The sequence below is a fragment of the Lathamus discolor genome, chromosome Z (genome assembly GCF_037157495.1).
Source record: "Lathamus discolor isolate bLatDis1 chromosome Z, bLatDis1.hap1, whole genome shotgun sequence".
NCBI classification, from domain to species: Eukaryota; Metazoa; Chordata; class Aves; order Psittaciformes; family Psittacidae; genus Lathamus; species Lathamus discolor.
The window spans coordinates 55,568,794-55,595,234 of record NC_088909.1 but is presented as its reverse complement, the minus strand read 5'-3'; the positions used below and the strand labels follow the sequence as shown (position 1 = coordinate 55,595,234).

The 26,441-nt window shown below is 44.1% G+C and overlaps 2 protein-coding genes across 4 annotated transcripts in view; one reads left to right on the top strand and one right to left on the bottom strand.

The window, feature by feature from the left end:
- Positions 1 to 1,736: 1,736 nt before the first annotated feature.
- DNAJC25 (DnaJ heat shock protein family (Hsp40) member C25) lies at positions 1,737 to 8,416 on the bottom strand. The gene is made up of 4 exons (XM_065663610.1): positions 8,105 to 8,416; positions 6,460 to 6,612; positions 4,114 to 4,584; positions 1,737 to 3,129 (listed from the first exon to the last, which is right to left on the bottom strand). Exons 1-4 carry the CDS (start codon positions 8,402 to 8,404, stop codon positions 3,007 to 3,009), a joined length of 1,047 nt encoding a protein of 348 aa, XP_065519682.1. The 5' UTR covers positions 8,405 to 8,416; the 3' UTR covers positions 1,737 to 3,006.
- A 2,182-nt stretch (positions 8,417 to 10,598) lies between these two features.
- Positions 10,599 to 26,441, top strand: part of ECPAS (Ecm29 proteasome adaptor and scaffold) — a 69,969-nt gene continuing 54,126 nt past the window's right edge. The window contains exons 1-4 of one of the 3 annotated variants that reach the window (XM_065663608.1): positions 10,599 to 10,672; positions 19,995 to 20,125; positions 23,750 to 23,866; positions 25,977 to 26,095. In XM_065663608.1, coding sequence (XP_065519680.1) covers positions 10,651 to 10,672; positions 19,995 to 20,125; positions 23,750 to 23,866; positions 25,977 to 26,095 — 389 coding nt within the window. In that variant the 5' untranslated portion in view covers positions 10,599 to 10,650. Of the gene's footprint in view, positions 10,673 to 10,841; positions 11,079 to 19,994; positions 20,126 to 23,749; positions 23,867 to 25,976; positions 26,096 to 26,441 lie in introns of those variants that run through there. The other 2 variants (XM_065663609.1, XM_065663607.1) reach the window with 2 other exon arrangements.

Genomic DNA, 26,441 nt, shown 5'->3' with positions numbered 1-26,441 from the left:
TTGGCTCTGAATACCTTTCGCATACCGGGTGAAATGTATGTTTCACCTTACATACACTATGAATTTGGAAGTAAATACATGCTGCACAACAGACACAACTCTTTGAAAACAATAGATTTTAGTAGATTTGGGAGGTAAGGCGGTTCTTCTCCAAGACTCTATGGCCTCGCCACACTGCTACCCAGTACCAGCAATACTTGCTCATGCAAAGACTTCTCCCTGAAGTCATCTCAATCTACACTGGCTTTACCAGGTATAGTAATCCCCAGCAGCCTCATTCCTGCTTTGTTCGTTTGGTTTTTTTCCATGTGCATGTAATTGCTTTGTCAACTTTATTCCAGGATAAAATAGGGCCTGAAAACTTATGCCCAGAAGACAGGCATCATTTAGAACTACAGTGAGGTGTTAGGCTAGAAATGATCAGTGACCTTAGCTAATGAGTGCCACTCAATGCTGACAGCTTTGTAAAGACACGAGTTTTTCTCTATCATTCATCACAGAGATGTGACTGCAGTGTCACCACCCTGCAAATTTTTGCTGCAACCCATGAATTTATGCCTGCATCTGGTTATTTTCAAAGGGCTATACATCAAGAAAGAAGGGAACTCCAAGCTGAGCCTGCAGGATGGCTCATTTCCAGTGGGCCGTACAGCCCCTCCAACGCACCCATTTCCCACTGTCGTGTCAGGTCTGGAAAATTAATCTTGATTACAACTAACCTCAGCAAAGAGAGAAAACAGATCTCTGCTTTAACTGCTTATCTGCATAACCCAAACACTTGGCTTAGAAGGGAAGGAATGGAGCAAAATGAGGCACAAAGGCAAGAGCAGCAGAGACAGTGAAACTGTGGCCACAGGTTTAGATCCTCTTGCATGACTTGCCTGGTTCTTTTCCTGATATAACTGTCTTACCTAATAATCAACATTTTACTTGTGGTTATCTTTATTCTCTTTGTTTCTATCACAGCAACTTAATCTTCCCCCTTCCACTCTCACAGGAGGCCAGTTTCTGGTTTGGGGGATGAAGCTGTGAAGGTCTCTCACTCCATGAACAGATTTGCAGTGTCCCCATGGTCACTTCATGAATGCTAGCACAGCTTATTCTGGATACCTTTTTAACAGGTATTTGAATTTTGAATTTAAATAGACAATTAAATACAAAGTGAGTAACATTTATAGCTACACTATGTGCAGCAAAGCTGAAGGACAAATCTATCAGTTCCTCTCCAATTTTACTAATGCACACACAAGCTAGCCATTTAGCGCAATACTTCCAACATGCTTTTGAAAATTTTAAACAGAAAACTGGTATGACATTCCAAGAACTAGTGAAAGCTCAACTAGCAAAAGAGGCATGGAAGACAGAACTGTTCCTCAAAGAATGAGAGCAAATCACCTTTGCAGAACCAGAAACAACTTGCTTCAAGAATTAATCAATAAGGATTTGAAAACTTTCAGCTATTACAGGCTTTGGCAGGAATAGCAAGTTCAAGAGCTGCTCTCCCAGAAATGATCTCCACAGAAACCAGCTAACTTGGCACCATTTTCAGTAGAAACACTTCTGAGGAACTTGCTTTTATAGATGTGATAAAGAACACGAAAACCCCAGTGATGGTTATGGCACCCACCTGCCCCTTCCCCAGTAAAATTCTCAAACAGTAATATGGCAACAGAATTTTTTTACAAGCAAATCATGGAAACTCAGATCTGGGCCGAATTACAGAGGAAACAACAGCATACTGTTGTGCACTATTTATTCTAAGTACTCTGAGTTCTGACCAGAATAGATAAAGAATACTTCAGATTTGAAAACAAATTCAGTAAATATATTATATAAACTTTTATTTACATAAGGCATCAAAATTGCCCTTTTAAACAAAAGGGTCATCCTCCCTTTTACCAATACTTTGGTGAAAGAAATGTCACATTTAGTAGACTAATATTCACTGGTGTACTTGTTCTGAACAAGCAGGTATAATCAAATGAGAAGATGAAAAAACAGGCGCAAAAGATCTAAGCATACTATATCATGAATCACTCTGTAGAACAAAGAATTAAGGCTTGTCTGCATCACAATCATGATCAATCATGCATCATTTATTCCCACAAAAAATAAAATTCCCTTCCAACTGGAACAGGAATAGCAAAAGTAGTCTGGTATAATCCCCATGTTGTCTACATCAAAAACAATTTGGCACCTTAGAAATTAGCTTTAAAAGTAGGGAGAAAGAGGAATAATTTCTAAGGGACCTCATAGCAGCCTTCCAGTATCTGAAGGGGGCCTGTAGGAGTGCTGGGGAGGGACTCTTCATTAGGGACTGTAGTGACAGGACAAGGGGTAAAGGGTTAAAACTTAAACAGGGGAGGTTTAGATTGGATATAAGGAGGAAATTCTTTACTGTGAGGGTGGTGAGGCACTGGAATGGGTTGCCCACAGAAGCTGTGAATGCTTCATCCCTGGCGGTGTTCGAGGCCAGGTTGGACAGAGCCTTGGGTGGGATGGTTTAGTGTGAGGTGTCCCTGCCCATGGCAGGGGGGTTGGAACTGGATGATCTTAAGGTCCTTTCCGACCCTAACTATTCTATGATTCTATGAAAATGGCCCTTGCTTCAGAATCCTTTGTAAGCATTTCCAGTGTCTGTTTGCAGGAATCCTTCAGTTTAAAGAGTAAGAACAGGACTGGCAAGGACTGATCTAGAAGCATTTTGAGAAAGACTAAAGTTACAGTTCCACTGATCATGAATATGAAATATATACAGAAAACACATTGTTTGGAATAATCAATTCCACACTGAGATCCCCAAGTAAATGGCATATATACATTGAGCTGAACCTGTTTAATAGGTCTTATTTATAAAAATCATAAACCGGTATTATGTTTCAGCCTGATTTAACAATTCCTGAGTTTTAGATCACTGCTGAGCCACAGCAGTCAAAACTCTGAATGATGTAGTGAAAAGTTTTGTACATCACTTTCAACATTAGCACATATTTTGTTCAGCAACTTTCAATCATCAATAAAAGTCAGTCTTCCAGGTCCTTCATTTTTCATCCACCGCCGATACCTCTTCCATCGGGGATCCATGGCCATTTTCTTCTTCAGCTCCTCCTCTTGTTCTTGTTTGTAGACCTGAGAGACAGACAAAAGGTTTTAGTAAAGCTGAAGAAACAGCTTATGTGAACCTCAAGGGGTGAGTGTGTTTGTAGTTCAACCATTCGCCAGCTTATTGTTTTTACACAAGACTGAATTGCAACACAGAAGGAGATGTTGGCCAACACAGAGTATAGGAGTACCTTCAGCCTACCAGAATCTGGATAGAATACTGCTATGGAACTTCATTCCTAGTTGAGCTTCTCAACAACTAAGTTAATATTTCTGCATTAAGTATTGGCAGCATCAAAGGATAAGCAATTACATTCTGTTGAGAAATTGTCTCATTTTAATGAAATCTACAATTACCAGCAAAGTCAAGTACCTAAAAAAAGCAACAGCATCTGTTGTTATTCTGGAAGGCAGTTTATGTAGATATAGCCAGTGTAAATCTCAACACCATACAGGTTTATGTCATCTTGGTGTCATCTGACTTCTTCCTGGAAGGGAATTAAATTTCATGCTCTGCTATGCATGAACAAGATTTAAAAAAATATTATAGATGAATTTATAAATACACAAGCTCAAAGTTCAGTGATCACAGAGGTTTTAAGAACTATTTGGAAAGTAACAGAGTGGGGGGAAAAGTATCGTGGAGCTCCATGATGTACCATGTATTGAATTCTTAAGTCTTTTCCGTTCTAAAAGGAGACTGGAAAACTGAATCAACATGCAGACAGGCATCTCCAATGATCAAAGAACCGAGAAGCTTTTGGGGTGAAACACCTGAGCATATTTTTCAGCCTAGAAAACACGTGACTAAGTTTCAAGTAAGGATATAGTAATGGCACATAGTAGCACAGGTAGTATCAGAGAGAGAATAAAGCACGATTATTCTCCACTTCCAATCACGCAAGAGCCAGCAGGTGGCTGGTTCAGAAAAAACATCCTCACAAAACCAGCTGTTTGTACTCCGGGAGCACTAGAAAACTAACACTTGCTTTTCCCACCAGAGCTACCCACCTCATAGTTTTCTCGTATCCACAGTTGCCGTTCAAGGAAGGTCTCTTTTTGATGATCTTCTAGGCTGTCAAACTGAGACTCAGACATTTTCATGTACCTTCGTATGATATACAGCTTCTCTTCCACACCGTACTCTTGCCCTTTAATAGTGAAACGGTAAATCCACCAACAGTTCCAAACTATGTATTTGCCCAAGTAAAAAGGTGCAAGAAGGATCTGAAACAGAAGGATATCATATATCTTGGGTTTCTGATAACCGCCTTTTATATCTATTTTATTTTTAATAATGTCTTTGATGATTTCTTCCTCTTCTTCGCGAATTTCTTCTTTAGACCGCCTGTTCTTGCCTTTTTCTTTAGTCTTGTTGAGTAAACCTTGTTGCCTGGCAATCTCAGTAGCTTGTATACGGTATTTTGGCACTGTAGCTAGATAGTTGATAGCTTCATTGTAACTATTCCACCAACTGAAGAACTGTAATTGAAGAACAGTGAACGTAAGACCATGTTTTTACAGACACATTCCTATTTGGAGTTTTACCAGGGAGAAAAAAAATTGCTGTCATAGACCTTTGACCACAGTTACATTGCAGCAAGAGTAAAAACTTATTGTAACAGTACTTCTGCAGTGTTACAGAAGCTGTAATTATTCCTCCAAACTTAGTAAGCCACCTGGAAAATAGATGTACAGATGTACATGTCACAGCAACACACAGTGATGAGGAAGAACAGGAGAGACTGTTCACATTGGCTTTGTTCAGATTGGCTTTGTTCACAAGGAGATGGCAACCTCCTGAAGGATAATGCTAGGCTGTGCCAGCCATTCTTAGAAGCCCCCTTGGATTTATAAATAAAGTCAGTGGCGTAGGAACCTTTCATTACAAAATTGCTACTCATTTAAAACAGTTAATTAAGCATGGATTAAGTATGTCACAATCCCATTTGTCTGACAGGATTCACTTTACAAGATTTAGCATCCCTTTCTGATCTCCAGGTACCCTCTGAATACCAGTGCAGGAAATGAATCAACCAACCCGACCAACCCAAACAACAATCCAGAAATATAGTGCCTGGGGTGAACATGTCTTACTGGACAACTTGTTTAAAAGGGCAGCATTTCACGCTATCCACCAAGACAAGGGGCAGACACACACAGACATTATACAACCTTAACAAGGGCCAAGAAGAAACACTAGAAAGCAAGAGAGAGGCAAAACAGTTTACACAGCCATTTACACTGAATTTGCAATCATCTGCAGCTGGACTGCAGGAAAATGTCTCCACTTAAAGCCAAAACAAGAAATAAAAGGTGAAGTGAAACTGCCACTGGAAGTAAGTCTGGAGAGAAATTAAGTATTTGGCTGCATATGTCACTGGACTTTGTTATTCCAAGCTCTCAGATTCTGATCAATATATTTTTGTTTTAACTTTCAATATCCCACTAAAAAGGGAGCTATCTGCATCACAGAATAAGCTGTATCTTCATCTCTTAAACTTTCTGGGTACTTTTAATGATGTTTTGAACTTGTAATCTAATAGATGCTAAAGAAAAGAGTTATGCATCTTCTTCCACTTAAATATTTGTCAGACACAGCACAAGTTTTCTCTTCTAGGAATAGACACCTTCCACTGGGTTCAACCCCAGCTGGCAGCAAAGTACCACAGAGCCGCAAGCCTCCCTGCAGTGCAATGGGGAGAACTGGGGGAAAAGTGTGAAACAGGTAAAACAGGTTAAAAAGGTGGGTTGAGATAAGAACAGCCAAAACCAGGACAAAAACAAAGGCTGTTTCATTGACCTTGGATCTACCGCCTTCAGAGCAAACTTTGCTGAGCTGAATTCACTTCTCTCCTGGCTTCAAAGCAGGGTTTAAAATGCACGGCAGTGTAAGAGTCACACATTACTAAGCTCCCAATATTCAGACCTATGATCTGAATTGAGTCTTTAACTCAGTTTCCAATTAGTCTGTTAAAAAAAAAATAAAAAAATTACGCATGCAGCTTGACAGACTGACACATACTTACTTGGAGCACTGCTCCTGACGCTGCTTAGGAACAGGCTGCTCCGAGCCTGCCATGAAGAACTACGTAACTTCTTCAGAAATGCTGCATTTGTCTCTATGAACTATCCTATCATTAGATTAAAATAATCTCTTTGTCCAAAGTACCAAGGAGAGCCAAAAATTTGCTGAGCACATCCGACTTAGATTTGTTAGGGACACCACACAGAAGTTTACCACAGCAGATAGAAATGGGCACACTGTTTAATACCTGGCACATTACAAGAGCTGCAGATACTTCCCTTCCCTTTCAGAAACTCACTGAGCAGCGTCACGTAAACACGAAATTTTACCTGAAACACAGAGATGGCACACACTGTAACTAGAATCACTATTCTGACATCCACTTTAGGTGCCAATCTCCTGCTGTAGTAGTGATAATAATGCCTGTAATACTCTTCAGGATGATCCAACATGTAGTCATAATCTTTACGTGTTTCTTCATCCTGCAGGAAGAGATGAAAAACGTGTATAGGTTCACATTCCTGTTTTCACTTACTCTGTTATAGCTGTGCTTTACATCTCACTAATGACCATGCTACCATAAAACTGGCAATAGTCCAACTGAGTATGAAGCACAGAGGAAAATCTTTCTTTTCTCATACTCTCAATTAATTTGTTCGCACATTCATCTGCCCACGCACATCTGACATATGTGGTCTTAAATGCATAAGCACGCACTGCATGAAGAAATCTAATACTGGAATAAAGACAAGCAACTGAAATCCTCATAGGAAGCATTCTTAATTTCAGAATGGGAAATCCAGATTGACAACAGTTCTTAAATATTGCTCAGGAAGAGATATTTCAGACAAAGAACCTATTAAGAGATTGTTTTACAAATCTAGAGTTAGCTTACAAGGCTGTGGAATCTGTCCAATGAAAGGCCGTTTCAAAACCTCATTGTTCTCTTTTTCGCAGAGTTTTTCTCATTTTCACCCATGTAATTACGAGATGAGAAATGGAATTTTGTCAGCCTCGAGTGTATTCCTTTCCTACCCTAAAAAATACTTCCTTTTTTTTCCTCCCTTGCAGACTTATAACACGTTTCTTTCTTCTGTTACCATGTTATGTCTCTGCCAAACCACACGCATTTTGCCTGATAAGCGCCCCTTAAAGGTGCCACAGGCTACTCGGGTCACTGTTACTTTTTCGTTTAAAGGTATAGCCCTAAGATAAAGCCCAGACAGCTCGTTCTAAACACAAAGGGCTTTCCGAAGAACAAATTCTAAATACAACGGGATTTTCAAGAGAACTGTACCCTCCCCGCTGTACTCTAGGGCTGGCTACTGAAGGTTTTTCGGCTTTCCCCTCCTCCCCGAGTGCTGGTAAGAAGCAAGCCGGCGAAGTCCACACAAGAAACGCAAGCCCGAAGCTGCAGAGCCTGCCGCGATGTCAGCCAGAGAGGCACTGGTCCTCCCCGGGGACGAGATACATCTGCGCGGCCGAGGTCTGGCAGGATCCAGATGTTTAAGCTGAGTCTTTTCCGATCAACGCTTCGTACACAGATGCAGCAGATGAGTCGCAGCCGCCGAGCAAAATTTGGAAGGGATTACGCACCTTTCGTGGCTTTTACAAGCCACGTTTTCTCTCCTCGCAACATGCCATTGCTTGCTTTTGCCTCCTGCCGCGGAGGCGGGAGCTCCCGTGAGCCACGACGGGACCTGAAGCACCAGCGGGCGGGAGGCGAGAAGCCGGCCCGCAGCGGAGCTCGCTCGACCCCGCTCCGACCCGCCTGGGCGCCGCCGGCTCTCCCGAAGCCGTCCCGCCGAGGGCAGCGGCGGCGCGGGCAGCCGCGGGGCCGGGCGCCCTGCCTGCCCCGCTTCCCGGCCCGCCGCCGCGCCACCCGCACGGCCCCCGGGGCGGTCCCTCCGCCGGTCCCCCGCGCTGTCTCTTACCGGAGCGGCTCCGGCCGCGGCGGCGGTCCCGCTCGCTCACCTTGAGGGTCTCGTAGGCGGTGGCGATGAGGAGGAACTTCTCGTGCGCCGCCTGAGGGCCGCCGGCCGGGTCCCCGCGGTACCGGTCGGGATGGTACTTGCGGGCGAGCTGCCGGTAGGCGCGGGCGATCTCCGCTTTGCTGGCCTGCCGGCTGACGCCCAGCACCTCGTAGCAGACGCGCCGCCCGCAGTAGAGCCCCTCCGTCAGCGCCCGCGCCGCCCGAGGCAGCAGAGCGGCGCACAGCCACAAGCACAGCAGCCACCGCCGCCCCGGCCCGCCGCCGCCACCCGCGACCGCCATCTCGCTGCCGCCGCCGCCGCCGCTGACCGCCAGCGGGGCCCGCGCCTTGCGCAGGCGCGTGTGGCGGCGGCGGGATGGGCGGGGCCGGCGCCGGGCGCGCGGGGGGCGGGGGTGTGGCCGGCGAGGCCCGTCAGGCGGGGTGTCGCGACAGAGCGCGCGCCGGCGCGGCGGGGGTCTCGCTGGTCCGCGGAGCCCGTGTGCCGCTCGTCCGTCGGGGGGGGGAAAGGATGTCACGGAGCCATGGAATCAGAGGAGAGCAGTGTGGGCTGGAAGGGACCTTCCGAGTCATCTAGTGCCACCCCCTGCAGAGGGAAGCGACATCCCCGACTAGACCAGGTTGTCCAGAGCCACATCAGGCCTGGCCTTGAATGCTTCCAAGAATGGTGCATCCACCGCCTCTCTGGGCAACCTGTGCCAGTATTTTACCAAGCTCGTGGTAAAGAGGTTTTTCCACACGTCCAGCCTGAATCTTCCCTCTTTTAGTTTAAAACCATCACCCCTTGTCCTGTTTGCTAAAACGTCTGTCCTCATCTTTTTTATAAGCCTCTTCAGTGTACCGAAAGGCCATAATCAGGTCTCTCCAGAGTCTTCTCTTCCCCAGGCTGAACAAGCTCAACTCTCACAGCCTTTCCTCACAGCAGAGGTGCTCCAGCCCTCTGATCATTTCTGTGGCCCTTCTCTGGACCCTCTCCAACAGGTCCATGTCTTTCCTGTGCTGGGGACTCCAGAGCTGAATGCAGTATCCAGGTGGCATCTCACAAGAGCAGAGTAGAGGGGCAGGATCACCTCCTTCGACCTGCTGGTCACACTCCTTTTGATGCAGCCCAGGACACGGTTTCTGGGCTGCAAGTGCACAGTGATGGCTCATGTCCAATCTCTCATCCATCAGCACCCTGAACTCCTTCTCCTCAGGGGTACTCTCAATGCTTTCACCCCCAGCTTGTGTTGATATCAGGGGTTACCCCAGCCAAGGTGCAGGAATATCACATGGAATGCGCTCTGAGCACATGTTTTATTTGAGCACGCTCCCATGAGCCCAGGTTTTGCCACCCATGCCACGCTGGGTCAGCACGATTTGGTGTCAGCCCTTTCCCGAAAAGACATATATCTGCCAGGCAACACACCTCCTGCCACCGTATCCAGGGTGCACACACTGCCTTCGGTAGTGGCAGCAAAGGAAAGGGCATTAAATCCTTTGAAACGGGCATTTGGCCCCACAGCTGCCTACAGTGTCTCTGGCAGGAACCATAGAATCAACTCGGCTGGAAAAGACCTTCAAGATCATCAAGTCCAACCATTAACCCAGGACTGCCAAGTCCACCACTAAACCATGTCACTGAGGGCCTCATCTGCATATTTTTTAACACTGCCTGGGACAGGGATTTCACCACTTCCCTGGGCAGCCTGTTCCAATGCCTCAGCACCCTCTCTGTGAAGATTTTTTTCCTAATAGCCAAGATAAACATCCCCTGGTGCTGCTTGAAGCCATTACCTCTTGTCCTATCATTTGTTACTTGGGAGAAAAGACCAACCCCCACCTCACTAAAACCTCCTTTCGGGCAGTTGTAGAGAGCAATAAGGTGCCCCCTGAGCCTTCTCTTCTCCAGACTAAACAATCCCAGCGCCCTCAGACGTTCCTCATAAGACATCACCTCGACAACAGACCTCTCCGAGGAAGATCACTCGAGCTTGATGGAGGGAACATTCACCACAAATGTAACTAGCTCTTCAGAGAACACAGGCCATTCTGCTAGAAATGAGTATGCACCGTACGCGTCTGGCCTCCTCTGCCACTTATTCAGAGGTGTTCATCATGTACTTGGGAAACAGATGAGTCCCAGATCTGCTTCCTCAAAATAACCCTACCTCTGTGCAGCTTCTTAGAGCCCAGGCACTCGGCGCTGGAAGCTGACGTTCAGTTCCTCAGATTCTGAGCTTAACAAGTAAAACAAAACTTGTTCACTGCCAGTTTTGCCTTCTTTTTCTGTTGCTGGTTGTTACTTTTTCAAGCTGAGGAAGAAGCCGGTTCTGTGTCACGGCCCCCCGGGCCCTCCTCTGCCGGAAGGAGCTGTCTCCGGAGCTGTCGGAGGGGACACCGGCTGTGCCGGGCGGGTGGGCGGGCCTCGCCGGCAGCGGCACGCAGGTGGCACCGTGCACCTGTAGGGGGCGCAGTTGCGCCCACCTCGGCCCTCGCTCCCTTTTCCTCCGCCGCCGCTGTGGAGAGCGCGGGGAGCGCTGCGGCCGTCATGGAGGTCAGCGTGGACTCGGGTCAGTCTGCTGGCGCCGCTGCCGCCGCGCCGCCTGGGACGCTCCGGGAGCCGCGGGCGGGGCGGGTAGGGGTGAGGGGTCAGCGGGCCGGTGCGTGTACGCGGCGGGGGCGGGCGGCCGGGATGGTGGCTCCTGCTAAATATAAAGCGGCGGTGACGGGAGGGCGGGCGCTGTTGGGCCCCGCCGTCCCTCGCGGCGGTTTGTGTCGGGGTGAGCTGCAGAGAGGAGTAGGAGGAGTGAGCCGGCCCGGTGCCTGTGCTGAGCGGAGCCGACGGCGGAGCAGAGGGGCGGGAGCGGCCAGGGCCGGACTGCAGCAGCGCGTCTCTCGCTGTCTGTGCTCCCTCCCTTTTCCCCTCCCCGGCTGGCAACATGGCTGCGGCCGCCGCGGCTGCCCAGGACGAGCTCAGTAAGTGGCCGAGGTGCCGAGGGCTCCCGGCAGGGAGCCGTTCCCACCCCGGGCGGGCGGGCGCGTGCGTGCGGGGCCGGGCCGGGATCTGTTCTCGGCGGAGCCCCCGCTGTGGCGGGGCACGGGGCCCGGCTGAAGGCCCGGTGCGGCTGTACCGGCGGTGGGGCCGGGCCCGGCTCTGCGCAGCCATGTCGGGTAGGCGGAAGCAGAAGGCTGCGGTGTTGGGGGAGGCCTGTCCCGGCCGCGGTCTCCCCGCGGGCACGGGGAGCTCGCCGCGGCCTGCGCCCTCTCCCGCCGCTGCGTGACCTTGCGGGGCCGGCCCGCCGGCCGCTCAGTGGGGAGGGGGCTGCTCGGCGGGAGGACCCGCGGAGCCGGCAGAGCTCCTGTGCAGGGAGAGCATCTGCACCCCGCTGCACCCCGAGAGGGCGGGCAGTTGCCCGTGGCTGGCGGCGTCCGCTCCGCTTTGTTCGACGGCCGACCTCTCTCTGCAGCACCAGTGTAAAAATACCGCGTGCCGAGGCACCGGCGTGCTGTTGGGGAGCGCTCAAGCTGCCGGCGCAGTGCCGTGTCTCACGGTAGGTGAGCACATCCTCAGCCTCTGCAGTTCTCGGCACATGATTACAGCAGCCAGAATCGGAGGTGCCTGCATCTGCGCCGAGCGTGCAGCGCAGGGGAAACCCAGCTTCTGCCTTCTTGTCGAATCTAAATCCCGTTCTCTGTCCGGGGCATGTCCGGGGCAGTAAAGGATCGACTTCTCTTTGGAGAAGCCTAAGAAATCTTAAAGACCGTTTTTTCTTTTCCTGTCTTGGAATAGAAGTAGGTCTTAGACAACTGTGAAGAGTTAATAGCAGGATAACGTATGACTCAGCCAAATAAGAGGGCCTCTGGTTGCCCTGAAATAGTACTTGGCAGTCGGTGTAGAGGAAGGGCAAAAGAAATCCTTTGAGTATATTCGTGCTATTGGCTTTCAGTTCTGAAACATTTCTGCCTGATGTGTCACTTGGGTTTTTTTCGTTGTTCTCCGTATGCTGCTGTGTAGGTAGCATCCGTGTTCTGTTCTTTGTTCGATATAAATGGAACTAGGCTGAGTGGAATGAGGCATAAAATGATGATGAGGATGTTCTTTACATAGCCAAAGAGCCAGGATCTCGTGGTGGAGTAAGAAAGATCTTGCAGTTACGCTGATCCTTGAATTGGAGGACACAAATGCCAAACTATTTATTCTGATGATAACTGGGATAAATTGTGATCGTGACCATGGAAGACCTCACTGCTGCTGTCATCCAAGACTTTCTATTGTCAGTTTTACAATGCTAACATGATTCCCCTTGGTGAAACCGGTCAGTATGAGATCTCTTGCTTGCAACTCCTCAGCTTTTATTTGCGTGCAATGTAGCTCCCCATTCTCCAGCTCTGATCCTGCAAAAACTTAGTTCTCAACCATGTGCCAGTTGCTACACAGCCCTTTGTGTTAAGTTGTGCTGAGAGGACAAATGTGCTTAGGTCGAGATTGACGTTAATAATTGTGTGGTATAATTTGGATTATTTGTCCACTGCATCCTTCAGAACTGAGGGGGTTCCACTGGTTTGGTTAGAAGTCTCTTATTTTTTTTGAGAGGGGGGGCGGGAGGAAAGAGACTGGATTTTTCTTTGCTAGTTTTGGGTTATTCCTTAGTACCTCATCTGTCACTGAATAGAAAGTACTGTAATCTTAAAAATTAAAGCTAATGGAAAAGGAGTAATTTCAGGTGGAGAAAGAGATGGAAACTATGCAGTGTATGTGGGGGCCTGCTGTCTTTTGATACATTTAAATAATTAAATTTCAGCATATTTGGAAATAAATTTGTTCTTTTTTAGGATAATGATTAGTGGCAAAATAACAAAAATAATTAATACTATTTTTAGATTAGAAAACCAGTTTTCCTAGCTTTATATCTACATGGCTATAGGAATCTTTGATCTGTGGCTCTACTCAAACACATAAACTCTTATTACTTGCTTAAAATCTGTATAAGGATGTTTACCAGTTTAAGAACAAATTGTTTGAAGGCAGCATGAGAATGGAGATAAGGCAGTTAAAAAAATTAACAGAAAATTGGTAAACTTGACTTGAACCTGCTAGAGTTCAGGTACAGGGGAAAGGAAGATTAACCTTGAGTAAGAATAGAGAGCCTAAGCCTGGCATACTGCAAATGTTTGAATTTCAGTATGCTATTCAAATTTTTTTATCATGTTTTATATAAAATGGCAGAATAGAATAAAAAAAGGGTAATATATCGCTCCTTCCCAGCCTTTTCCAGTGAGATCTCATAAAATAACCTGGTGGTTGGCCTACTTTTACAAATGCCCCTTGGAGCGATTTGGCTGTAGGCATGCAGCGGGTTACTTGTAGAGCCAGGAATAGCACCAGCAAATCCTGACTCACTGTTGGCTACTGTAATCATACTAGATGTATTTTCTCACAGAGTCTAATGCCGCTGGAACAAGAATTTGACACATATTTTAGTAGTGGCATGGTAGAGGAGAATTTCATGCTTTCTTCTGTATGTGGAATAGGGCAGAAACAATTGTTTAGTTCTGGAGAGTGCGCTTGAGCGTTTGCTTTATTAGAAACCTGCCCCTAGAACTACCCCTGCCATGCAGGCAGTGAAGTTGAAATGCTGCTGTGTCCAGTACTGTTCATTCAGCTTAGAGCCTTTGGGAGGAGATGTGGAGGATGCTAGTGCAATGTAATGGTTACACAGAGGAGGGTTTTAGAGAGGAATTTCGTGTTTGATTTACTGAAACAGTTCTAGAAATGCTTTAATGTAGCAGCCCCACTAAGCTGTTAGATACTTTCAGCAAAGAGAATATAAATTCTGGCCTTATGAACAGAATTTTGCTCTCCTACTGCCTGCTGTGTTTTGCAGAGGACCCAGACTCTCTTTCTCATTCCTGATGATCCGTTAAATTATGAAGAACAGTTAGGTTAAATTCTCCTAGCCCTGGTAGTTTCTTGAATCAGTTTTCAAAAGCAGAATGGTGTGTATTTTACCTGATAGTTACACAAATACACATTGCTGAGGGGTGTGTGTAGAATAGCTGATATGCCGTGTGTAATATGCATAGATGCCAGTGGGAGCTAGCTCTTTATCATGTGTAAGGACAAGGAGGAGAACCTGGACACATGAACTGAAATTGTGCTTAGTTGAGCTGAGATTTCTTTGGTTAAAAGATGGATGAACAGTGAACCAGCTACCTCAGCAAGACCAAGCATTCAAAGACTTCACTTCCATGATTTTATTAAAAAAAAAAAAAGGGGTGGGGGGTGGGGAAGGGTGTGCCCTTGTTAATGGGAGGAAAACATTGAGCTATTTGTTTATTTTATCCTTTACATTCTTTCTATGCTTTTCTCTCTGTTGTTCGTTTTTGTAAGCTGCTGTATAGTAGAACGGGAAGAAGGAGCATGTTTCAGTCAGCGGCTGGGGTTTTGCTCTTGGCTTGGGAGACTGCAAGATCAGTTCTGAAGTGACAAGACTTAACAATAACTCTGACCCTTTAATGGCCAGTGTGCAGGATTTCAGAGTTTATAAAGCACAAGTTAGAGCCTTGTTGTTAATGCGACTTTCTTGTAAAAAATATGTATATCTTATCTGTGTTTTGAAGTCTATTTCTTTCTTTTTTGCATGAGGTGTGGTCATGAGTGCTGAAACCTATATTCCTCCTTGTAGTCTTAAATGGAGACTGGAAAGAAACAGAAGTGAAACATACATTGCCTCACATATAGGTAACTGCTTTGCCGTGGTAACTTGGGGGTTTCAAATTCCAAATACATCATGTCTATTGACACTACTGCTGGAAACAGGGATACAGTGATATAGCTCATTTGCCTGCCACTTTGGTTCTTCTACATACAGTGAAAGAGAACATCTCTTCATATGCAATGTCTGTTGTTAAATCCTCCATATTTGTATTCATGCGCTTATGGACACTTTTTCCCCCAAGAAAACACCACAAAAAATTAAATATTGTGTGAAAATGCTATATAGCAGCCTTGAAAGTTGCGGTTGTGCCAGAATACATGTATATCTGTTACAAATTTTGCATGGACTTAATGGTATGCATTTGAAAAATAAAGTTACCTAGTGTTGCTTTTTTCTACTTGTACAGTTCATTCTTGGTTGTGTGGGTTTTTTTTTTGTTTGTTTGTTTTTTGTTTATTTGGTTGGTTTTGGGGTTTTGTGGGGATTGTTTTGGGTTTTTTTATTTGTTTGGGTTTTTTTTTTTTTTGTTTTGGTTTCTTTTCCCCATAGTAAAATGTTGACTGTCATAGCTGTAGCACACATTTTGTAATTCTAAGACTACTTTTTAAACCAGACATGATTTCTCAGGTGCTTTCTAATGTAGTGGGCAGGTCTGACAGGGGCTGTGGTTGTCACATTGCACAGAAACAGATTATTGGTGCCATAACAATCATCTTTCAAGAAATTGCTTCCAGCTTTGTAAAGGCAAACTTGTAAGAATATCCAAAAAATGTTGAATCTAGTGATGCACTGAAGGGTAGTAGTGGTTTAATCTCATTTGCGTTATTCTTCCAGCAGTCCCTGGCACAGCAGGGGCGAATCTGAAGACCAGTAGAGCAAATCTGAAAAGCTCACTGTGATGTCGTTGTGCCCTTATGCTTTTCCACTGCTTCTGATGTGCAAGTTTGTTCTTGGAACAGTTTATGTAGAGCCTTGCAGGATTTGGCACAAGGTTTTCCAGCTGTGTTTCTGGTTAAGTCTTCTTCCTTTCCTACTTTCTCCCTTTCACTTTGACTTTCTTGCTAGTGTAAATAAAATAACGTTAATCTTTTGGTGTTCTGGTTTGGTTTTGGTGATTTGCTGTTTTGTTGTGTTTTGTTTTTGGTTTGGGGTTTTTTTTTTAATTCTTTAGCCTGCATTAAATGTTGGACCTTTGCCTCTGACAGTATGTTCTTTCTCCAGCCCTGTGTTCACCAGAGTTGAACTGCAGTAGATTAACTATGGAAGTAACTTTATAAACATAAATAATCAGCTAATACAGAGGGTGCTACAGGTGGGAACCAGTACTAAGGAAATATTGCAGACCTAAATTGGAGGTGAGGGTTTGATGTGAAATTGAGGAAGGAGAAGCCTTTGTGTAAAATCTTAGATCTCCTAAGTACTGGCTTTTTAGATAGAGGTAAGCCTATAATTACTAAATGTCTCCTCTTCATTACTTCTGTCTTTCAGTGCTTCCAGAAAACTTAAAAAATTAGTCAGCTTTCAAAAGGAAAGTTATAGGAAGTGTGTCATTGCATGGATGCATTTTAAGTTTAGTGTTGGCTAGCAAAGGTAAAGATAGAAGTGTGTAAAGCTTTATAATTAAAATTCAGTGCTCCTAGTGTCAGGTTGTGTAAGATTGCTGTAGATAAATTTCAGTTGCTGAGGCCTATTCAGAATAGCTTGTGTCTTTTTTGTTTCTTTTCTATGGTAGGTAGGTAAGCAAGTTAAACCTCTTGCTTTACTTATTTTTTACTTATTTTATATTCACATAACCTAGTGGTTCCCCCCTTGAAATTACAACTGTGTAGTTGGCAGCAGGGACTGTAAAACTAAAGGGAGAAGGTTTTGTCTTCATTCCTAAAAGCTTGTGAAGAGCACAGTGTGGAAATGTGAGATGGGCCGGGAGGAAACACTGTCTTGTTTGATGTCTGATGCACAGTGGTCTGCTTGCTGTTGCAGGCTGGACAAGGGGGCCAGGTGAAGGCTGTGAGAAGACAGAAGGCAGAGAGAGAAAGGAGCTTGCCTGTGCCAGCAGGCAGATCTGCAAGGCACATCTGCACAAATATATCTTGCATCTGTACACTACATCTGATGTACTTGGATACATCAAGTATCTGAGTCACAGATACCATGTCCGTGGCTCCTCTCCTGGACCATTGTGTGCGGTTCTTCAAATCTCCAGGGTTTATGCTTCCAGCATTCACCATGGTGAATGCTTTCAGCTTGAGAGATGGTCGCAATTGTTAGGAGAATAAAAACTGGGGAAAAAATGATTGATGTGCAATACTTCCATGGGTTTATAGCTCTTTGTTTTCCTGTCCTGTTGCGGCTAAGAATACAACACGCTGCACTGGCAGCACAGGAGGCTGCTCTTGACAGATTGCTGACCAGTTTCTTAACTGCACAAGGCGACTAGTCTCCTTGAATTTGTTGAGAAGTCCTGTCATGCTTATGGTTAAGGGAAGAAGACCTGAATACCTAAGTTGTTAGGGCTTAACTGACTAGGCAGCAGAGATATAGGAAAAGTAATAAATGCATCTCAAAGGCAGTGTGAACAAGGGCATAGGATTTTGGATTTTTTTTCCTATCTGTGTTATTATTACAATTCTGTTTGCAGCTTGTAACAACAGAATAATGGTGGAAGCTGGAAATAGCGTAGATGCATTGCTGCACTTCCTGTGGGCATATGCACAGTGGTTTCTGTGCCTTCCACGAGGTGTGTGTAGTCCAGTGGCTATAACAAAGGGGTTTGGAAATACCTTCACTTGTGTTAGCTTACACTTGAGTCTGTCATGAGAAGGAACATGTTGCTGGGAGGTTCCTCAGTCAGCTTGCTTGAGGATAGTGTGTCTGCAGTGATCTCCTGGAGTTCCAGGGCAGAGGAGAAAGATTTGATAATTTCATGCGTCGTTTATTTCAGCTGCTTGGTGTGGCCTAAGCAGTCCCTTAGTGCTAGTGTGGTTGTAAGACACTGTGGAGGTCCTGGAGGGAGAGAATGTTGCAGGGAAAGAAGTAGAAGAGAGAAAGAAATTGTTAGAATCAGAAAAAGAAAGGTCACAAAGTCGTTGACTAGCTGACAGCCTGACTGTTCCATGAAATCTGTCTGAACCAAGAGATTGGCTTACAAGTCCGTTTGTGTTGTAGGTGCTACTGAGTCTTGGCTTGTAATTTCCCTGACAGTATAATTTCATAGTCCTCTGTCTTTTCGGCTGCCTGTTGTATTTGCTCAGCAGAAAATAAAATATTGGAAGTGATATGTTTGTTTAATCTGCAGCCGGCAGAGGAGGAGTGGTGCTGTGAGGCCTTTAAGTGCAGGAATAGCACAGATTTAAAAAATAGGACAGTAAAGGATTCTGCAGCTATATCATGATAGGTTTGCTGACTAAGGCAGCATTTCTGCTTGAACATCCTTTTTGTTACCTCAGGTTCCAACCATATCCATTCACCTCAGTCTTCACCTCTTCCCTGTACAGTGCTTTTTTCTTTTTTGCCTTTGTAGTCCTTTACAGCCAGCTGAGTGCAGCAGGAGGGTTCTCCTTGGTCTTCCTCTAATCTGAGCTTGCACCATGTCACTTTAGATTAGTCTTTGGGGGAATGATTTCCTCCTTTTAGGTTATCGTAAGACCTGTAGTCCCTTCAAAAGCCCAGGATCTTATTGCTGCCTGTGTATCTCTCCTGAAGTGCTGCAGAGTGGAGAAGAGATGCTCCAGTCTAGCAGTCGGGGATGCTGCTGTGCCAGGGAGGTTTTGCTTTTCTTCTGGTTTAGCTGTCGGAGCAGCTGCGTGCTGGGACTTAAAATAGGGACTCTTCCATTCTTTTTGTAAAGACAGATGGTCCTCAGTGCTTGTGCTTGTCAGAGGATTTTGGTCTCATATGTTTCCTTGAAATGATCTGCTAGCTCACTGAAAAAACAGATGTTAGTGTTTCTCCCCTGCCCTCTGTTCTCTTGATCTTGTAGGAGTTGCAACTTTTATTTCTTTGCAGGTGTTTTTTGTGGTTGTTTTTTGGTTCTTTTAGTTATTATTTTTATGTTCCCTCCTGGGTTTGGAAAGGAGACCTGCTGACTAGAGGAAGGTGAAAGCTTTGAAACACTCCCAGCACCTTGGTAGTACAGTAATAGGAGCTTTGTGTTTTAAGTTACTGCAGTTTGTCATGTGTTTCATACTTGGGATCTTATTTCTATTGTAATAACTGACATTTGGAAAAAAGAGCAGCAGATAGTAAAAAAAGTCAGTAACTGGTTCAGTCAACATTTGTACAGCTTTGTAAAGGTTTCCTGGAAGATGTAAGTGGCTTAATGGAAAGTTGTGAGCAGAATAGGTTAGCCCGTGTCAAGATGTCCTATGTAACAAAGTCCTGTAATGTCCTGTAATTATCAAATTTACTCTGGAACAATAGTCTCAAGGTTTCAAAGGCCTTGGTTTTCACTTTGTAGCTTATTTCTTGTGCTTTCAGGTGTGCAGCCTGTTTATTTGTACAATTGCCATGGTGTAGCTTGCCTCCACCTTGCATCTTGTGCTTTGTCTAGACTCTTTCTGCCATACAAACTGTAATTGGTCTTGGGGTCTATTGTATGTGCTTTGTGGTTTTGTTCTGTTGATGCATGGTCTACAATATGACCAGAACTCTAGGTTGAAGAAGAATAATAACAAGAATTTGCCCTCTGAATAGTGGAAGTAAGGAACATCATAATCTGAATGCAGATCACAGCAAGCATCTTTTCAAGAGTTAATAGCCCCACAGCTGCACACTTCTGTGGTCAAAGCAGAAAGGGCAGGGAATAACTCAGAGATCCTAACCTTCTGTTGCACCTTTGGAGATGTCCTAGCCTTGATTTGAGAAAGACAGTGAAGCAAAGGAAATCTTGACTGTTTCTGTCTTTGACAGAAGTTGTCTCCATGTAATTGTGAAGGCTGGTACTGGAAGCTACCAGGGTAGTTTTGGCCGTCAGTTGTTCGCTCTTGTAGTGTTAAAAATACAAGACGCATCTGTGCTGAGTGCTGTTGAGATGAAAGTACTTTAAGAACTGGGGAGCTGTGTACAGCGTTTCTTAGAAGCCCATTACGGGATGTTCAGAAAATGTTTTCTTGCTGCAGCAATTTTGAGTTTCAACCAGTTTCTCTCTTTTCTTATCTTTTTTTTTTAACTGCAGATCAACTTGAACGTGTGTTCTTGCGTCTTGGCCATGCAGAAACAGATGAGCAGTTACAGAACATTATTTCCAAATTCCTACCCCCTGTACTCCTCAAGCTGTCCAGCACACAAGAAGGAGTGCGTAAAAAGGTAAGGGTGCAGTTTATCCTAATGGTATCAGGGAGAGGGAAATGCCCCTGATGTATCATGGTTTACTGTACTACTATACCTACAACTGTTAAGGGCTTAAAGAAAACAGTCATTGCTTGTAACATTTACAGGTGCATGGGCTCTTGCAGCTGTGTGAAGGCTGCATTTGTTTCCAGTTGAAGCCAGCTAGCTGTGAGTTAGCCTGAGACCAGGACTTAGTATCATAAAGACAGTTGCTCTTGCTTCCTTGAAGACATACTCCTTGATGTCGTTCACTTGTCTGACAGTAGGAATAGGAGCAAGTACCAAATAATTTAGAAGATGGAATTTGATACATACTAGAAGGAATTGAGTTCCCTGGTACAGAAGGCAGCTTTATCACAGAATTCATTCAGGTATATCTTAAATTCTACGTTCAAAACTGTTTGATCGTTGCCTGATTACAGTCATAGGATCAAGGACCAAGCTGTTTTGGAGGTTGAATTTAATATGTACCTGGGGAATTCAGTTCCCTGAATTAGGTTATGGGATAAAAGCTCATCTGCCCACCCATGACTTCACATCACTGAAGATTTACTCTGGTGTGTGTAACCTGCAGGTAAATCTGTTCAATATGCATGTTGCTGTTTTCTGTTACTTACATCAGACCTCAGCCTTTCAATCTCTTGCTCTTACATTGCCATTAATGTGACTCGGGAATGTCTTAAGAAGTCTGATACATTTTCAAGTGCTCATGACTTTTAAACACAAACACCTAACTTTCTAATGCTAATTTTGCCTGGTGGACAGCAAAGAATGTGCCTGTTGTTCAGTTCCAGCCTCAAAATTGTGTTAAGGCAATGTAAGTAAAAGAAAAGGATATGTTTTTTTACAGGAACTCTCAAATGATTGGAAAGCTAATCTAATAGAGGTTAATAAACTAGAGGAAATAGAGGAAAGGGGACAAACTCTTTAGTCACCCAGTGGCTGACTATAGGCATTGACAAAACTCTGCCATCCGTTGTCGTATGTCTGTTCTGCAGTTACTGTGGTGGTTAAAAAAAACAGAACCCAGTAACAGCAACAAAAAAGTGCCAACAAAGTCAACTGTGGTTTGAAAACTTGCACCATTTTAATTGGATTGACAGTGAAGCTTTCAACAGTATAGGTATATGAGCAGAAAAGTACATCTCTGTGGTGCCAGTATACTGCTGAACTGTAGATTAATACAATTGTTAAAGGATTTGCTTTCACCCAGCTTCAGAAGCACAGTGTAGTTCATTCAGTACACCAGATGAGTTGACTGCACACTAATTTAATTCCACAGATTGACTTTCTCCTCAAAATGGTACTGGCTATGGAAAGGAGAAATTAAAAGTTCATTTTAATTCCTGCTGCCTTAACATATTGCTGTGTTGGTCATATCCCTGCCCTTAATTTTGTGACAGTCAGGTCAATATTAATGCAACATTCAGTGATTTGAACTCATTCTCTTAATCCACTTACCCTGAGAAGGTAATCCTTGAGGCCATGGTTTGACAGATGAGTTAAATTCTAGGATGCCTTGTGCCTAACCAGTTACCCTAGCAATGACACAGAGAACTAATCCAGGGTAGACTTACTCTGCTGGTTCAGATGTGGTCCAGGAAGTACTGATGTGCTAGCAGCATTTGTGCCAGACTGAATATGGTGTTGCTTTGTGAAGCCCATGTGAAGCCAGCAAAAACCTGAGAAGCAGTTGTCCTCGGAAGTACAGACATTTTCCTGATTCAGGTCAGATGAGTACTGCTGGATGAGATCCTTCATGCACTGATTTGATATTAATGATTAGAGAAGCAGGACATGAGCTAAACCTTCACATGTGACCTGAGCCAGCCATGGTGGTTGTTTTTTTTTTTTTCACCAGCCACCATGTTTCCTGACCAGGAACTTGACCAGGTTCCTCAAATTCTGTTGTACTCATATGTTTCTACTCCTTCACAAAAAAGCGTGTGCAGACAGGTTTTTTTCCTTTCTGGAATAGGAGGAATTTGTGACTGCTGGTATATTTTTGCAGCAGTAAAACTTGATACCTGTCAGTAGGACTTTAGTTTGTCAGATTCTCTCTGGTTTCAGTCACATGCTTGTGGTCAGCTATGCAGTTTCTCTAAATTATATCTGGACGTTATTTTGTTTAATGCCCAGCCATGTAGTGGATGCGAAGATGATGTCTTGGCTCATATGCAGATCAGCAAGCATATTGTTCTGCAGTTTCCATGACAAACTACAGTGACAGTGATTTAGCTGCTTTTTCACCAGTATATGACCAAGTTAATGAGCTATGAAAAGTACAGGGCAGTGTGCCCACCTTTTTGAGTTTAATTGCTCAAAGTCATCACACATCTAGGAGTGGCTCTGGTTTTGCTGGAGCTGAGCTGACTCCGTTTAATGTCACTTTTATTGCACCACCTTGCTTGAGAACCTGATAGGGTTTGTGAGCGAGATGCAGATGTTCAGTGTGATTTCTCAAGATCTATTGTTCCAGAGTGGAGATTGTCTGTAATTTTTTGAGTTCTTTCATTCAGTTTTGATACTTAGTGGATTTACAAATGACACTTTGCTGAAAATATAGAAAGAAACTACTTAATGGAGTAGTTAATCATGGGATACTTCAGCTTGATGGTGACCTCAGATTGTCTCCAGATCAACCTCCTGCTTAAAATGGTCCATTACAAGTTTAGACCAGGATGTTGAAGGTTTTATTGAGGTAGGTCTTGAAAAGACTCCACAGATAGAGACTGCAGGAACTCGCTGAGCTCCTGCTCCAGTACTTCAGAGTCCTCATCGTGGGAGATACCACTCTGCCGCTCTCTTGTTTCAGTGCACCTTTGCCCTTGCTCAGCTCACTGTCCACCAGATGCCAGGGCCATTCCCCCAGTGCTGCTGCCTGGCTCCCTCGGTGTTTCTGCTGGGACTCTGCCTGCCTAGGGCAGGGCTGCACATTCCTCCTGCCTGACATTCACGGGGTGTCTGTTGACTTCTCTTCCCTGAAGGATTTCAGTTCTGTATTGTTCCACTGCAAGCATAGTTTTTATATGCACACTTGGTAACTTTCTTATGGGTGTGGCTTTTTCATTGTTTTTTTGTTTGGTGTCATGAATTGAAGTTACAGCCACAGCAATGCAGATTTCTAAACCAGGCTCAGTTTTGTAGAATCACAAAATGGTTGGGGTTGGAAAGGACCTTAAAGATCATCTAGTTCCACCACCTCTGCCTTGGGCTGGGACACCTTCCACTGGACCAGGTTGCTCGAAGCCCTGTCCAACCTGGTTTTTAGTTTTGAGGGGGAGTAACCAGCCATGTAGAAATACCTGGTCATCCTCAGGAATAATTTCTTCCTGGCATTTCTGTTGATGGAGGATATTGGTTGCGGCATGATTTGAGGCTTTGTATGTGTTTGTCTTAACAGTGACTTGAGACATGTCAGAGTGGTTTCAAAATAATACAATAAATGATGGATGCCATTTTCTTAGAGATTAAATAATTGGGAATCTCAGCCTGATTTGTTTATAAGAGGCCCGCACAGTGGACTGAGTGTGATGTGTGAAGTCCAAAGTGGTAAAATTGATGGTGGTTCTTTCATGTTTTTTGTTTTCTTCCTGTCAGGTCATGGAGCTGCTGGTTCATCTCAATAAGCGCATCAAAAGTCGTCCAAAAATTCAACTTCCAGTAGAGACATTGCTAGTTCAATATCAGGATCCTTCTGCAGTGTCTTTTGTCACCGTAAGTGTCTCTTCTTCCAAGAGCAGTTGCTGATTTACTTGTAACAAGCAGAATGTTCTTTAAAACTCCTGCATTTAGATCTGTCAGTTTTTCCTAGTAAGTATGTTACTGTCATGCGGATGATGTTTTAAGAGATTTTTTTTTTTTTTTAACTAAGCTTTATAGTCTGTTGTGGGTGAAACTTATTTTCACGAAGCACCTACACTATTGATTCTGTTCAAATTACTGATAATTACCCTTGATATTTCATGAATGCATGAATTGTCATTTGTCCTGGTTTCAACTGGGATAGAGTTAACTTTCTTCCTAGTAGCTGGTACAGTGCTGTGTTAAGATGCAGATGTTTGAGTTGTTGCTCAGTAGCGCTTACCCTAAGTCAAGGACTTCTGTGACTCTCACGATCTTCAGTGAGGAAGGGCACAAGCAGGTGGGAGGGAGCAGAGCCAGGGCTCCTGACCCTAACTAGCCAAAGGGGTATTCCATACCACAGCATGTCATGCCCAGTATATAAACTGGGGGGCAGTTGGCCAGGAGGGACCAGCCACTGCTGGGCATCTATCAGGAGATGCTAAGTTGTGTCACTTCTTTGGGATTATTTTTTTTTTTCCCCAGGGCATGTGGTTTATAACTTCCTCCCTCTTTCTATTTCCTGTTGTTGTATTACATTTTACTTTTATGTAAATTATTAAACAATTCTCTCAACACATGCCACCCTGCCGGGATATGAGGAATGAGCAAGCAGTTGCATGGTGCTTGGCTGCTGGCTGGGCTTAAACCATGACGCACTGCTTATATTGTAGAGGGTCTGTTCACTGTTAAAAGTTTGGTTTTGCAAGCAGCTACCAAACCTCACCCTGATATGTGCAGGATCAGGGTCTTGAAACATTGTTCGGTCTCAAAGTCTTACTTAAAACATCTGTATTTCTCTGATCACATGAGAACCTGTATTTTTATGTGGTTTTAGGCCTAAGACCTTAGTTGAGCGAGAAAAGATGATGAAATCCTTATTTTATTGATAGGGAAACTTTACTAGAAGGTTTCATTCAGTGTAGGTTAAAAAGTGAAAATAGTTCAGAAATGTTTTTGAGAAACTATGAAGACAGTTTTCACTTCTACTATGATGGATCTATTGCAAATCATCATCATGGGAATAAAAAAAGAGTGATAAAATCAGAGGGAAACTGTCTGTCTTTATTTGACTATTCAGTCATATACAGCATAAATGGAAAACATAGCATTTTAGAAACTGATGGTGGAAGGATTACACTCTCAACAGCAGTAGTATGCAAGTAATCAGATTAACTTTTAAGTAAGTGGGATTATCTGGAGTTCATCCTTTAGAAATGGCCGAGAGCTTCTAGACTGCATGGGTAAGGTAGAGCAGTAAAACTGTTTTCTTTGAAGGTAAGCTTGACATGAACTGTACTTTTGGCTGGACATGTCAAAAACCTGTTTTCATTCATGTCTCTGAGTGATGCATGTTGTGTTGTGCCATGAGGCTTCATAGAATTTTAACAAGTACTGCTTACAAAGAAGTATAAGACTTCTCACTTCAATGCTTCTTCCACCCAGGTCATCAAACGCACAATTCTCATCTCTGCAGTTCTTGACTGGATTTGTATCAACATGATAGCAGTTAGATAGTCCACTATTCGGTATTGCTCTGCTGTGCTGTCCTGTCACTGGACTCTGTTTGGATTGCAATTGCGGCTTTTAATTATGATGATTTAGAAACACGTTTTCAAAAGAAATCTTTCCTATGCTGCTGACTTCGTATTTATTCAATATTGCTTTTTATTTTATTTCAGAAATAGGTAAAAGAGAACATTATATTTGCTTTCTTTGAAGGTGTTCCTTGGGTAAAACTGCTGTTAGTGAAATTCGCAGCAAGTAAGAGAAGCTGGAGAGGGCTTTTTGCATTGTTGTTTTCTTCCTTTGAAAGGGGAGGCTCCCCTTTAATAGCTGTCAGTCCAGTGAGCCTTAGAATTTAGGTATTTGTCTTCCAAAACATATTATTTCCAACACCTAATTATGTAACACAACTTAAGAGTTTATAGAACAGATATTTCTTTTGCACTGTTGCAATAATGTGTGTTTTTTCTACTCTTAGAATTTTACCATAATTTATGTTAAGATGGGATACCCCCGTCTGCCTGTGGAAAAACAATGTGAATTGGCTCCAACACTTCTCACTGCAATGGAAGGGAAACCTCAACCACAGCAAGACAGGTATAACTGCTTATTCTTGGAGCAAATGCTGTTGATACTGGTTTAGTAAAATAATTTGTATCACTTGCTAAAAGGTTGGGGGTTTTTTTGTTTGGGTGTTTTGGTGGTTTTTTTTTTTTCCTTGGTGATTTCTTCATTGCCTAGGATATTCTTGGCCTGGACAATTTGAATCAGCCATCCAGTACTTTGGGTGATACAAAGAATTCATATAATCTGACGTTAAAATAATATACATGCTCTGCAGCAGGAGACTCCTTGTATGATAAGAGGGCCTGTGTTATGATGGATGTGCCTGTCCATATCCCCTATCCTTCTTCATCAAATTCTGGCTTCTGGCTTAAGGCTA

What these genes read in the sequence shown, in the direction of transcription:
- DNAJC25 (XM_065663610.1), bottom strand. Translation starts at nt 8,404, where the DNA reads ATGGCGGTCGCGGGTGGCGGCGGCGGGCCGGGGCGGCGGTGGCTGCTG. An exon ending in GTGCCATCTCTGTGTTTCAG is followed by an intron (nt 4,585 to 6,459) that starts GTAAAATTTCGT and finishes CTTCAATTACAG; the next exon opens with TTCTTCAGTTGGTGGAATAG. An exon ending in GGATACGAGAAAACTATGAG is followed by an intron (nt 3,130 to 4,113) that starts GTGGGTAGCTCT and finishes TCTGTCTCTCAG; the next exon opens with GTCTACAAACAAGAACAAGA.